Source organism: Lactuca serriola, chromosome 9, assembly GCF_051521515.1.
Source record: "Lactuca serriola cultivar US96UC23 chromosome 9, Lser_US96UC23_V15, whole genome shotgun sequence".
Classification (NCBI taxonomy): domain Eukaryota; kingdom Viridiplantae; phylum Streptophyta; class Magnoliopsida; order Asterales; family Asteraceae; genus Lactuca; species Lactuca serriola.
The window spans coordinates 149,169,282-149,181,699 of record NC_136416.1 but is presented as its reverse complement, the minus strand read 5'-3'; the positions used below and the strand labels follow the sequence as shown (position 1 = coordinate 149,181,699).

At 30.1% G+C, this 12,418-nt stretch overlaps 1 protein-coding gene across 1 annotated transcript; it reads right to left on the bottom strand.

Annotated features, from left to right (window-relative positions):
* Positions 1 to 3,858: 3,858 nt before the first annotated feature.
* LOC145074778 (pectin acetylesterase 10-like) lies at positions 3,859 to 11,053 on the bottom strand. Its single transcript, XM_079021106.1, has 12 exons — positions 10,633 to 11,053; positions 9,322 to 9,404; positions 8,493 to 8,622; positions 8,317 to 8,390; positions 7,995 to 8,081; positions 7,794 to 7,918; positions 6,999 to 7,059; positions 6,864 to 6,917; positions 6,712 to 6,789; positions 5,508 to 5,613; positions 5,257 to 5,402; positions 3,859 to 4,211 (listed from the first exon to the last, which is right to left on the bottom strand). The coding sequence occupies exons 1-12, from the start codon at positions 10,844 to 10,846 to the stop codon at positions 4,104 to 4,106; spliced, it is 1,266 nt and encodes a 421-aa protein (XP_078877232.1). The 5' UTR covers positions 10,847 to 11,053; the 3' UTR covers positions 3,859 to 4,103.
* Between the last annotated feature and the right edge of the window lie 1,365 nt (positions 11,054 to 12,418).

Here is a 12,418-nt window from a genome sequence, read left to right as displayed (position 1 = left end):
GAGGTCAGATCCGTTCCAGTAACTCATAGAACCAGTCCTTCCAAGCACATTTATCACGTAAAGTTACAATCTTGGTGCTCATGCAAAGGTCCAAAGGCCTTATTTGATGATATGGTCTCTAGGATGCTATTCTAAGCTCATGGCCTCCATTAACACTCATAAAGCTTGAGGGAAAAGAGTCTCTGGACCTCTTTGGGTCCAGATCTAAAGCATCAACACAAAAAGAGGCCAATTACTCCATGAATCATTCCGCAAAGAAGCCCTAACTCTAAGATTTACACCAAGGGCTAAGAAAGGGGCGAATGGTTACCTCAAAGGAAGTCTCTGGACTCAGGAATCACTGGATTAGCACCTCCTTTGGTCTCCTCTTGCCTTGATCCTCTTCTATATGTAAAATCACCCACAAATAATCAAGGATCTTCCTCTTTTCTCTCACAAAACGCTCAAGGACTCTTTTAGGGTTCTCTCTGGGGTTGGTGGCCGCAAATGATGGCCATAAGCCCCTTTAAATAGGTCTCATACCCTGAAATTTAGGGTTTCATTAAACAGCGTGGACTCGCCGAGTCCGGACGCGAACCCTTTCCCAAACCGCAATCATACTCGGCGAGTTTGAGCTCCAACTCGTCGAGTCTCCTCACAAAACACCAAAATTAAGAAGAATAAATAACATATGGGAATCCCGGCTGTTACACAAAGAAGGTTCAGTTGGCTTGCTACTCTGTCCTCTGTTTTTCCTTTCAGAGCACTTCCAAATAAGTCATTGATCTTATGTGTTTTGGCTTCTGTTTTCAGTTCGCCTGCTACTGTATCCTCTGTTATATATATATATATATATATATATATATATATATATATATATATATATATATATATTAATGTGTCGTGTTTATAACCTGGTATAAACATAACCTACATCCTCAGTTGACCTGCTACTATAAGTACCACAACCTAAACCATCTCTGTAAAGATTAGATGCAGATGTTACATATACATTGTTAATTATTGCTCCAAATGAGCCATATCCACATCTTTAAACTACAAAACATCATCAATGAATCATTACGAATTAAGTTATAATCATATATATGTATGCATGTTTATATATGTTAATTTGAGCTCTCACTTTCTGATCCTTTGTCATCAGATCTGAGTAGTATGTTGCTCTAGAATGGATGAAAGGGTCATCTGATGTGGCACAATCTGCATGATATATCATAGAAAAGATCAAAGCCGAAATTATGAAGATAAAATGAAGTGAAATATTTTTTGTCACATTTTTTCCTCATCTTAGATATGGAACACCTCACTGATGACTTCCTCCTGCATATTTTACTATTTTACTTTTTTCATATGAAAAGGAATGGCTGATATGAAATTAGGTTGTAATTTTGGGTTAGAAATGAAACTTTGTTGTAATTGTGGGTTAAAAATGAAATTTCTTCACAATTTTGCAGTTAAAAATGAAACTTTGCTGCAATTGTCAGTTAAAAATGAAAGTAGGTTGTCAATTTAGGTTAAAAATGAAACAAGCATTCAACAACATCAAAGTAACAAACATTTCTTGTTTAAAAAACCAAAAACATATAATTATAAAAATAAAAATTACATCTTTAAAGTTCAAACCATGACAAAATCAACTGAATTATTATGAATCCTTACCCCCAGCCCTTTGTTGGACGATTTTTCCCCTGTCCCAAACATGTTAAACTGCAATATGTAATGTTTTGAGTACTATTGGATTAATATACACATAAGTTTGATGGGTTTTCTCCTTGTTGGACAATTTTACCCCTATCCCAAAAAATCGAATTCAACCTTCATGGGTTTTCCTCACATGATCACTAAATAATATTGTATCTATTTCTCGTGCATACCGAAAAGCCAATTTTATTATATTTATTGATTGTACTTTATAAACAACTTTTTTCTTACCACCAACCTCACATAAAAAACTATGTAATCATATGGATAATAACCAAGAAATGTGATTATAATTAAGATATTGGATTATTGATCATATTTTATCCTAATAATTATCTTAAGGATGCAAGTATTTATTTTTACAGTATCAAAGAACCATCAAAAGCTTACTTTGTTGATCAAGAGATGAATTTTTTGAGAATGCACTAATGGTTTGCCAAGAACATGAAGAATAAGAAGCCTTCAATGGCAGAATCAACTGCAAAACAAAAATTAACTCACTAAAATTATAATAAAAAAAAAGTAAAAATAAAAATAATATATGGAAAACCTGATCAAAGTACTTTCCTTCCAATTTTGTAGTAACATAGTCACTTAATTCAATCAACACTCAAAATTGCATTTTTTTCACCAAAAGAATCACTGAATCAGTCTTTATGCATATTGAGACAATCAGTCTTTATGCATATTGAAACAAGACTTCACTAAGGCATTTAATCAAACACCTAGTGTACATTACCAGTGACATTACATTTGAAAAGAAAATACATAGAAACTAAATACCATAGACCATGGTATCGTTCAAACACCCAAATTTATAGAAATTACCTAATGCCCACCTAGAAAAAAATGAAGAAGATGAAATCAAAAAATGCCTTAACTTATTACCTCGTATTGTTTCAACACCCCAATAGATTCGAAATAATGTCATTTGATTTATTAATCTTCATTATTAATATTACTAGGAAGAATTGATGCATAGACGCAATTAAAAAAAAATAAAAAAAAAATAAAAAAAAAAAAAAAAAAAAAAAAGCTCCACTGAACTACCGAAGGATTCCGAAATCAGCCAAACTCGTGAACCATAGCAGCTCCGAAATCGATGACGATTCAAAAAAAAAAAACAAGAAACTCACTGTTTTTGCTAAGGATACGATAGGTTTCATTGTTTGTAAAACTTATTCACGTATCGATTTTCTTTTCCCACAAAAAGGAGTCAAAAATACTAAACGAATATTGGGTTCCTAATCTTACATACCCAAGGTATATTCACTTTTCCATATATATATATATATATATATATATATATATATATATATATATATATATATATATATATATAAAGGTTCAAATGAGAACCAAAAAAGGTTAAGAACCGTAAGAACTTCTAATTTTAGATGTTTATAAAGAGTTTAGGGTTTAGGGTGTTTATAAATGGTTTAGGGTTTAGGGTTACCCTAAACCCTTTATAAACATCTAAAGTTAGAAGTTCTTACGGTTCTTAACCTTTTTTGGTTCTTATTTGAGCCACTCACAAGGACCTTTTTTATACTTATAAAATTACAGAGACTATATCTACCAAAATCCAAAACCTTTATGGCTATAATTTAAAACTAAAAACATTAAAAAGGACAAAACTCAAAAATAAAAAAGTTTAGTGGCAAAAATCAAAAACTCCAAAACAATACTATTCATAACAACTTTCTAATTAATAAATATAATAATTATTAAGATTCAAGCTTTAAAAACCAAAATTAATTTACATTCATCTATTTGACTAAATCTATCCCAACCAACACCCAGATTCCACTATAGTTACCCACTTTTTGAACTTCATATACCCCATCGTTCATCTTGAAATCCACCCGAAATATTTGTTTACCAACCTCATTCTCATTCATAGCGACATGTTTTCATCCGCCACTTTACCATATTTTCCAAACTCCCACTACAAGATTGTTGCGAAGTTTGTGACGTAAGCCATGCACACCCGTAAACAATAAAGAAACGAAGTTTGATAATTATGGGTATTTTTAGGAAATAAAACATTAAATATCAAGAAATCTCATGCAAATACAATGACATTATCAAGAAATCTGGTCAATCTTTTTATAACAGTTTCCCAAAGTCATTGAACAGAATGAAAACGAAAGACAATACCATATAAGGAGTACCATATATAATAACAAGAAGTCAATAATCAATGATATGCTTTGCATAATGCATTACTCTCACAAGACAAATATTTGAATATATAATAACACCTCCCACTTCTTCTTTGCCATAAAGTAGGGATTGTAGTTTATTCATGTCTCAGGTTGTTCTTCATCTTCATTCATAATTTCATACCATAAATCTTGAACAAATAACAAATAAAGACATCCATCTAGATTCTGGAATTATCATCTAAATAGAAGATTGTGACAACTTTTGTCACATGGATACGGGCAGTCTGTTTCCTTCACACTTGATCGATCAAAAAACCAGTCTCCCACAGCCAATGCTATTGCCTACATGGCATTTTAAGATTAGCATCTTATCTATGTCTAAACTTTCAACTCATCTTGCTTTAAAGATTCAAGTGTTTCAAATTATTTCTTCTTACGGCATTTTGTACTTTAAAGAAATGGGCAAAATACAGAAAAACACAACCATTTATCTACTAGCATTCAGAAAAGTCGTTACAGTTTGTTTATATCCAAAAAAAAAAACGCTTACATTTTTAGTTACCTTTCACTTTAACCCAAATATCCGGTTTTTTAAAGAAATTTTCGATTGTTTTGTTACATCACACACACACACACACACACACACATATATATATATATATATATATATATATATATATATATATATATATATAGGTTAACATTGAAACAAAAATAAGTGACGTTGCTTCTCAGGATAAAACGTGAGAAATAGATCATTTACTCAAGCAAAAAAAAGTGACATTGCTTATATTTTTTTCCATGTCAACCTAAAAACGAACAAGATAAATGTCATGTCACAAAACAACCCGTAATTTCTTTAGAAAAACGGATATTTGGATTAATCTTAAAGCAAACTGAAAATGTAAGGGTCTTTCTACATATAAACAACATATAAGGGTTTTTCTGAATGCTGATAGATAAATGGTTATGTTTTTCTGCATTTTGCCCTTAAGGAGAAATCTACTAATTATACAATGTGAAAACCATTTAAAAGATAGCACTTTGCCCATTGTGAAAATTTGGTAGATTTATCAAGTATAATGCTATGGTATAGAGTGTGATGTTGTAATAAGAGCTGAAAGTGGTATAATAAAATAATTAAAAAGTAAATTGCTCTTTCTTGCATTTATCTTTTTACAGTAAATTGCAAAATTGGTCCCTATGGTTTACCAAAAAGTGCAGTTTGAGGACATGACAAAAGTGGTTGTAATGTGTTTGACATTAATCGGACTGACAGACTAAAACTGACGTCAGTGTGACAAAAATTGCAATTTTTTTTTTACTCAAAAGGGTGGGACATGTAGATCACTCATCTATGTAAAATGACAAAAATAGCCCTATATACCTTGTTGTTAATAACAGGAGAATCATCTGCAAACCATGTATCTTGCCTTTCTGTCTGGCAATGAGCAAAACATGAATTTACAAACAATCCATTTTGTGTGGACTTTGAGAAGCCTTTAAGTGCATCCAACATTTGGTTTCTGAAATCTGGTCAAAGGGTAGAAGAATTAGTCAACCAATGACATTATAATGAATATGAAGCTCATGATATTTAAAAAAAAAAAAAAGAAAAAAAAAAGGTTTGTATTGTACCTTGAAGGTAATTCATCTGAGAAGGTGAACAGTTTCCAGGGTTCTTTTGACACGCTTTCCAAACACCACTTGGATCAGCTGATGGAGCTGATAAACTGGAGAGAACCTGAGAATAAAAATGAATCTTAGATTATACATTGAATTGATTGATAATTGAATATAAAATGTTTTTTTTTGCATGATTAAATGGAATAGATCATCTTTAGGGGTGTTCTTTTTTCTTCCATGTGGAATAAAAGGAAAATAAAGCCTTATAAGTTCTAAACCATTTTATTTATGTGATTTTAGTGCTTATAAAAAAGAGTTAATCTCATAAAAGACCTTATATTTTGTGTTTTTTTCGGATTAAACCTCAAACTTTATTTTATTTTTTCAGGAAAAGATTGCATTTTTTAATTTTCTCCGATCTGGCCCTTTTAGTCATTTTTTTCTCTAAAAAAATTGTAAAATGTGAGGGTTTTTCAGGAAAAAACTAAAAAAGTTGAGGATTTATTTGAAAACATTTAGAAGGTTTAGGGTTTTTTTTTCAGAAAAAAAAAAATAAAAAAGACAAAGTTGAGGTTTTTTTCAGAAAAAAAAAAAAAAAAAAAGACAGTTGAGGGTTTATAAAAAAGGGTTAATCTCATATAAGACCTTACATTTTGTGTTTTTTCCGGATTAAACCTCAAACTTTATTTTTTTCATGAAAAAGAGTTTGCATTTTTTTCATTTTTCCCATCTGGCCCTTTTAGTCATTTTTCTCAAAAAAAAAAGTAGTAAAATGTGAGGGTTTTTTCCGGAAAAACTAGAAAAGTTGAGGATTATTTGGAAACATTTAGAAGGTCAAGGGTTTTTTACGGAAAAAAAGACAAAGTTGAGGGTTTTTTCAGAAAAAAATGAAAAAATTTAAGGTCTTTTTCATGAAAAAAAATAAAGATGAGGTTTAATCTGGAAAAAACACAAAATATAAGGTCTTTTATGAGATTAACCCTATAAAAATTTCATGTTTTTATTAAATTACAACTGTATTTTCTAAAAAAAGCAAAAAAAAATTATATATTTTTTAAATCATAATCTTATGTGGGTTTAAATATTTAATCAAGTTTTTAATGTGTAATCATTTATTTATTTCTAAAGTTCATTGGTTATAATAATTAACATAATGCTTAGAGTAGATTTAAAAAAAAATAAAAAAATTAAGAATAAAATACATGATAAGATTTACCTGCCAAGAATCATAGGCCGCATTGAGAATAAACATAGGTGTCTTGATATTCGGAACCACGTGCTGAGGGAAGAAACACTGGAATCCAAAACCGAGCATTAGAACGGAATGGAATCTGCGGTTCCATCAAATACAGGAATTTGAATACTTACCGAAGTCGGATTGAGTTGGTTGAGGCAAGTCGGTGACAAGTTTTTAGCAACGCCCTGTTGAAAATTCATACAACCATGTTTCATATATTTTAGTTTTAACAAAATGTAATATTTTTTTAAAGTAATTTAAATTACCTGTAAGGTAACAACACCTTCATACATGTTCCTTAGTGTATGTCCCCCCGATACATCAACTCTAAATTGTAAAATAAAAAAAAATAAAAAAATAAAAGAAACAAAAAACAAAAAAAAGAAACATTATATAAAAAGAAAATCATCCACCAGTAAGGACACTACATGACAAGACACGACATGACAGGACAAAACAAGTGGCCATGTGCTATATCTAGTATCCATTGGACTTCTACTGCAACTCAATTTAATGAAAGAAAAAAAAAACAATTATTTTACAAAGTAAATTACACGAATGGTCCCTATGGTTTGGGTAACTTCCGTGTTTGGTCCCTAGCTGATTTTTTTAACTCGGAAAGTCTTTATTGCTTGTTTTTGTTACACGCTTGCTCCCTACTATTTGTTTTTGTTATGCGTTTGGTCCCTGTCATGCCTAAAAAGACTATTATATAAATAAGGAAAAATGGTGGGGTAGGTAAGGTAAGATGAGAGAGGTTGGGTTGGGGTTGGGGGTGTGTTTATTTAAATAAATTGAAAAATCAAGGGCAAAATAGTTTTTTTAGGTAAGACAAGGACCAAGCACGTAACAAAAACAAACAGTAGGGACCTTCCGAATTAAAAAAATAAGTTAGGGACCAAACACGCAAATTACCCTAAACCATAGGGACCATTCATGTAATTTACTCTTTTACAAAAGACATGAGTGACCCTTCTGTCATAAAAAAAATAGCCCTAGAAAGCCTGTCCAGTCCAATCCAGTCTCATGTAATAAACGCAAGATAAAACTATAAATCTTACGCGTCCATGAACATCCCGGCATCAGCCAGACACTTGACTTTAGTGCTTCCAGAGAATAAAGAATGGAACTCGTCACAATGTAAAATAGATGCCAAACCACCAGCCGAGCACCCAGAAAGAAGCGCCTAAAATTCATATATATTATCGCGAAGAAATCTTTATTGTGAAAATAATTAAATAAATAATTGATAAAAAGATTACTTGATCGGCATTCCTCATCCCTTGTGACATCAATTCTTCCATTGCTGCCAACCAAATTTTTTGCCCTCTAAATTGCAGGTCATTAGCCTGTTACCATTATATAAACATCATTAAGCAACTTCTAAAACAATAACAAGTGCCACATTATACGCTATGTATATTGTGACACGTTAATAAATGTGTCGGGCACAAAGTGCCCGACACATTTTGGGTCTGATACAATATGTATCAGGCCCATCCTCCCTGATACAGAGATCATTGTGCCGGTATGTGTCAGCCTGTCAGGCACACTAGACACTGTGTGAAGGACATTGATACCTACCTTGTCTTCTGAATCGCCGGCAAAAGAGGCACCATCACAATAACGGACCTTTACTCGATTCCAATTAAAAAAATCTGAAAAAGAAACTCAAAGTTGAATTAAGATGAATATATGGCAAAAAAAAAAGATAAATTCTCATTACAAGTTTCTAAATCGATGAAGCAATGAGAGGAAACCTGGATTTTCTTCAGCCTTATTGCTAAGAATTCCAGTGAAGGCCAATTGTTTTTCAAAACGATTTGAGGATCCACGTCTTGTTGTTTTTCGGTAAACACACGATCTAATAGTGTTACACCATCCTCCACCCTGTAATATGATACTTAATTAAATAAATTTATGAATGTAGACAAATAAAATATTGGATCAAGTATCACATCATGTTTCTTTCTTTTTTTCTATGACTATTAATATGTTCTTTCTGCATTAAGTAAAAAAAAAACACCTACATATGGTTTATCATATTAAAGTCTATCCCGATTAGTAACAACTTATTGACTTATTGATTTTTAAAAAAGTCAATAAGTCAAAAAAAGTGTTTGCAATATGAAACCTTCAAAAATGAGATTTTTAATAAGTTGGATTTCAAACTTTTCAAAACTCCTTATGACTTTTTCGTTGTAAAAAACAAATACCCCTTAAAACATGTATAAACTAACACAAACCCTTTTTAAAAATACAACTTACTGACTTATTGACTTTTCACCACCACAAAAACTAACTCAAACACTTTTTAAAAAACTCATTTTTTCACAACCATAAGTCAAAATGAAATTCCAAACACCTAGTAAACCAATTAAAGTAAAAAAGGAAGAGTATCAATGATATTTTTTAGAAAACGTGATAGTAGTAATAATTATGACTTTATGAGTGGATATATGGATACTAAAGACAAGCACATGGAGGATAGGATGAATAATTAAAGGTATTTAAATCGTGGAAGAAAATAAATAACACGTAATTAAATATAAATTGATGGATGTCATTATCGATTTAGCTGTCGCAAACCTCCAATTGAATGAGCCAACTGTTCGATCCAGATTCAAATCCACGGTGCAAATGATACCCAGGTAATGTTCCATCCAAACATACTGTAGAGAGCGAAACACAGGATAAGAATCTCTAAAAGTATCCCACTTACTAAACTAATTACGAGATATATACATATGTAAAACAACAAGAATCTCATTCTCATGACCCATGGAATAAAATGACAACTAGTGATAAAGTATTGAACTTTATAGAAATAAAACGTTGTGGGGTTAGAAAAATAAAAAATACGTGCACAAAATTTAAAATCTTGAACTACTTTGATGAAATTCAATAATTAAAATTTATAATTTTTTTTTTTGTCGACAGAAGAGCATGATGATGAGAAGAAAAACCACAAGAATCTCATGGCCCATAAATGATAAAAGTACTAAACTTTTTTGCGATAGCGCATTTTGTCGGTGGATAACTTATAATATTTACTTCAAGTTTGAATCGTGAAACTTGTAAGATGAAATTCAATAATTAAAAGTGAATTTTTTTTTTCTGGGTTTTTTTGGAATTGATGGGTACAAACTGTAAAAAAGAGTACGATATTGAGGGGGAAAAAAACACAAGAATCATATGTCTCATGAATAGAAATTAAACCAAAAGTGATAGCAAGTGATAAAGTACTAAACTTTACAGAAATAAAAACATTTTCGGGTGGAAAACTATAAATATTGACATCAAATCTGAATCTGGAAACTACTAGGATTTAATTCAATAAAAAAAAGTCCAATATATTGAGGAGAAAAATCACAAACATCTCATGACCAGAAATCAAGCGAAAAAAATGATAAGTAATGATAAAGTATTAAACTTTATAGAAATAATTATGATTGATTTTTGTCTTATTTTTTGGGATGAAGGTACAAGTTGAAAAGATGACCGATATGTTGAAAAAGAAACATTTAATCAATAATTAATTAAATCCTATTGACAAAATCAAGCAAATTGTATGACACAAAAAGAAAATGTGTATCTAAAAACCAGTGAACTAATTGTAAAACTACTAATAATAGCAGCACAAAGAGCGGCGGAGTGAGGGCTGTTCTTGAATACAATCAAGAAAACATAAAACCCAAACACCCAAATCCGCAAATCAAGAAAACAAGAAAACATCAAATTTAATCAAATCTGCAAATCTAAGAATTGGTTTCACATGGGTTCTTCAAATCTTGAAGATTCGAAAAGAAAACCCACACAAAATGCACATCGAAATCTAGCGAAAACCCATTAATAATAAACAAAAAGAAAACTGAAAAATGGATAGAAAGGGTTAATTACCGGCGCCTTTAGCAGCAGCTCCGGGAATGAGAGTGAGGCCGACAAGCAGCGGTTTAGGAGCGGCGGCGGCTGAAGAGGCTTCTAATAATGAAAGAGTTTCAGTCGTATTGAAATGGTATTCAGTTTCATCAAACTCATATCCACCTACTAAATTCCCAAAAACACCAAATCCAATCGATAATATCAAAACCCATTCGCGTAATCGATTCGTCATTCTCAAATCTTTACTCTTCCCACAGTATTTTATGATGTTTTATAGAATCGTGTGTAAAGAAATATCCAAATGTACGAGATTTTGTTTCTAAAACTAGCTACTTAATAGAATCAAAGTGTATATTTAGTTTAAAACGTAAGCGTCAGTGGGAAAAAGAAAGAGAAAGAGAATGAGAGGCAATTTTATGTTTTTTGCCGGGGCAAAGCCAAGGATTCGATTCTTTTTCATCGCCTTTTAATGTTGTATTTACGTGAGCCACGCTTCGAATCTTTGTGAAAATCAATGTTAGTGAATTTCTACCCCTACACTTTTGTTTTTTTTATTTTTCTGTCCTTCTAATTTGTATTTTTACATATCTAATGCTCTAATTTATCTTATTTGCCAAACAGACCTAACTTACAAACCATCAAATTAGAGTAACATTAAAAATTAGGGATGAAATTTGTTGAGAACTTCTAGTTTCCTGAGAACTAAAAATGGAGCGTTGATCAAAAGTAATTCATTAAAAACATAATCGTCGTCGTACCAATCTCATTTAATGTTTAATTTTTTGTGTTATTTAACATATTAATATAAATGTCTAAAATTTTACATCATAAATCAAATTTTTATATTTTTTTAAAAATAGTATTTTTCGTTTTTATAAATGCAGATTTTTTAATTTTTTATAGAAAACATGAATTTTTGAAAAAATATTGAAAAAATTATTTTTTTAAAAAAACTGTAATTTTTTCAAAAAACTGCAATTTTTTTAAAAAAAAAAACTATAATTTTTTTTTTTTTAAAAAAATGTATTTTTTTTTTCAAAAAACTACAACTTTTTTACAGAAAACTGCATTTTTTTCAAAAAAACTACAATTTTTTAAAAAAAAACTACAATTTTTTCAAAAAAAAACTAGAAATTTTAGTTTTTTAAAGAAAGTTACATTTTTTTTAGAAAAAACTATATTTAATAATAATAATAATAATAATAATAAAACTATAATTTTTTTTAAAAAAAAAACTACATTTTATAAAAAAGGTAAATTTTTAGGTGCATATGTACATATTTTTTCAAATACACATATGTATATTTCTTATACTAAAATATTCGTAAGTAAATCACAATAAATCTCATATTTATTAATTAATCCATAAACATAATAGTACAAGTATTTTATTTGATACAAAATAAAATATAAAAAATAAAAATGCTACAAATTTCAATGTATTTTCATGTCTTCGTATCAATATTTCCTTATTTTCTTCAATTTATCATTTTTTCACCTCTTCAATATTCACCACAATTTCTTCCAAATCTACAAGAAAATTAAAAAAAAAAAATATTGCTGCGAAAACACTCACAAAAATACATATGTGATTTTCATATGATTAACATATGAATCACATACAATTCACATATGACATCATATGTAAATCACATGTGATTTATATGTGAATTACATGTGAATCACATATGACTTACATGTGAATCACATATAATTCACATGTAAATATATAATCTTTCTCGTACCTTGTAAAGTAAATAAATAAAAGCATGAGGCTAGTGTCATTGAAGATAATAATTTTCAA

Coding starts and splice junctions, on each gene's coding strand:
- LOC145074778 (XM_079021106.1), bottom strand. CDS start 10,846: ATGACGAATCGATTACGCGAATGGGTTTTGATATTATCGATTGGATTT. Junction 7,919..7,994: donor GGATGAGGAATGCCGATCAA/GTAATCTTTTTA, acceptor TATGAATTTTAG/GCGCTTCTTTCTGGGTGCTC. Junction 6,918..6,998: donor AAGGTGTTGTTACCTTACAG/GTAATTTAAATT, acceptor AATTTTCAACAG/GGCGTTGCTAAAAACTTGTC.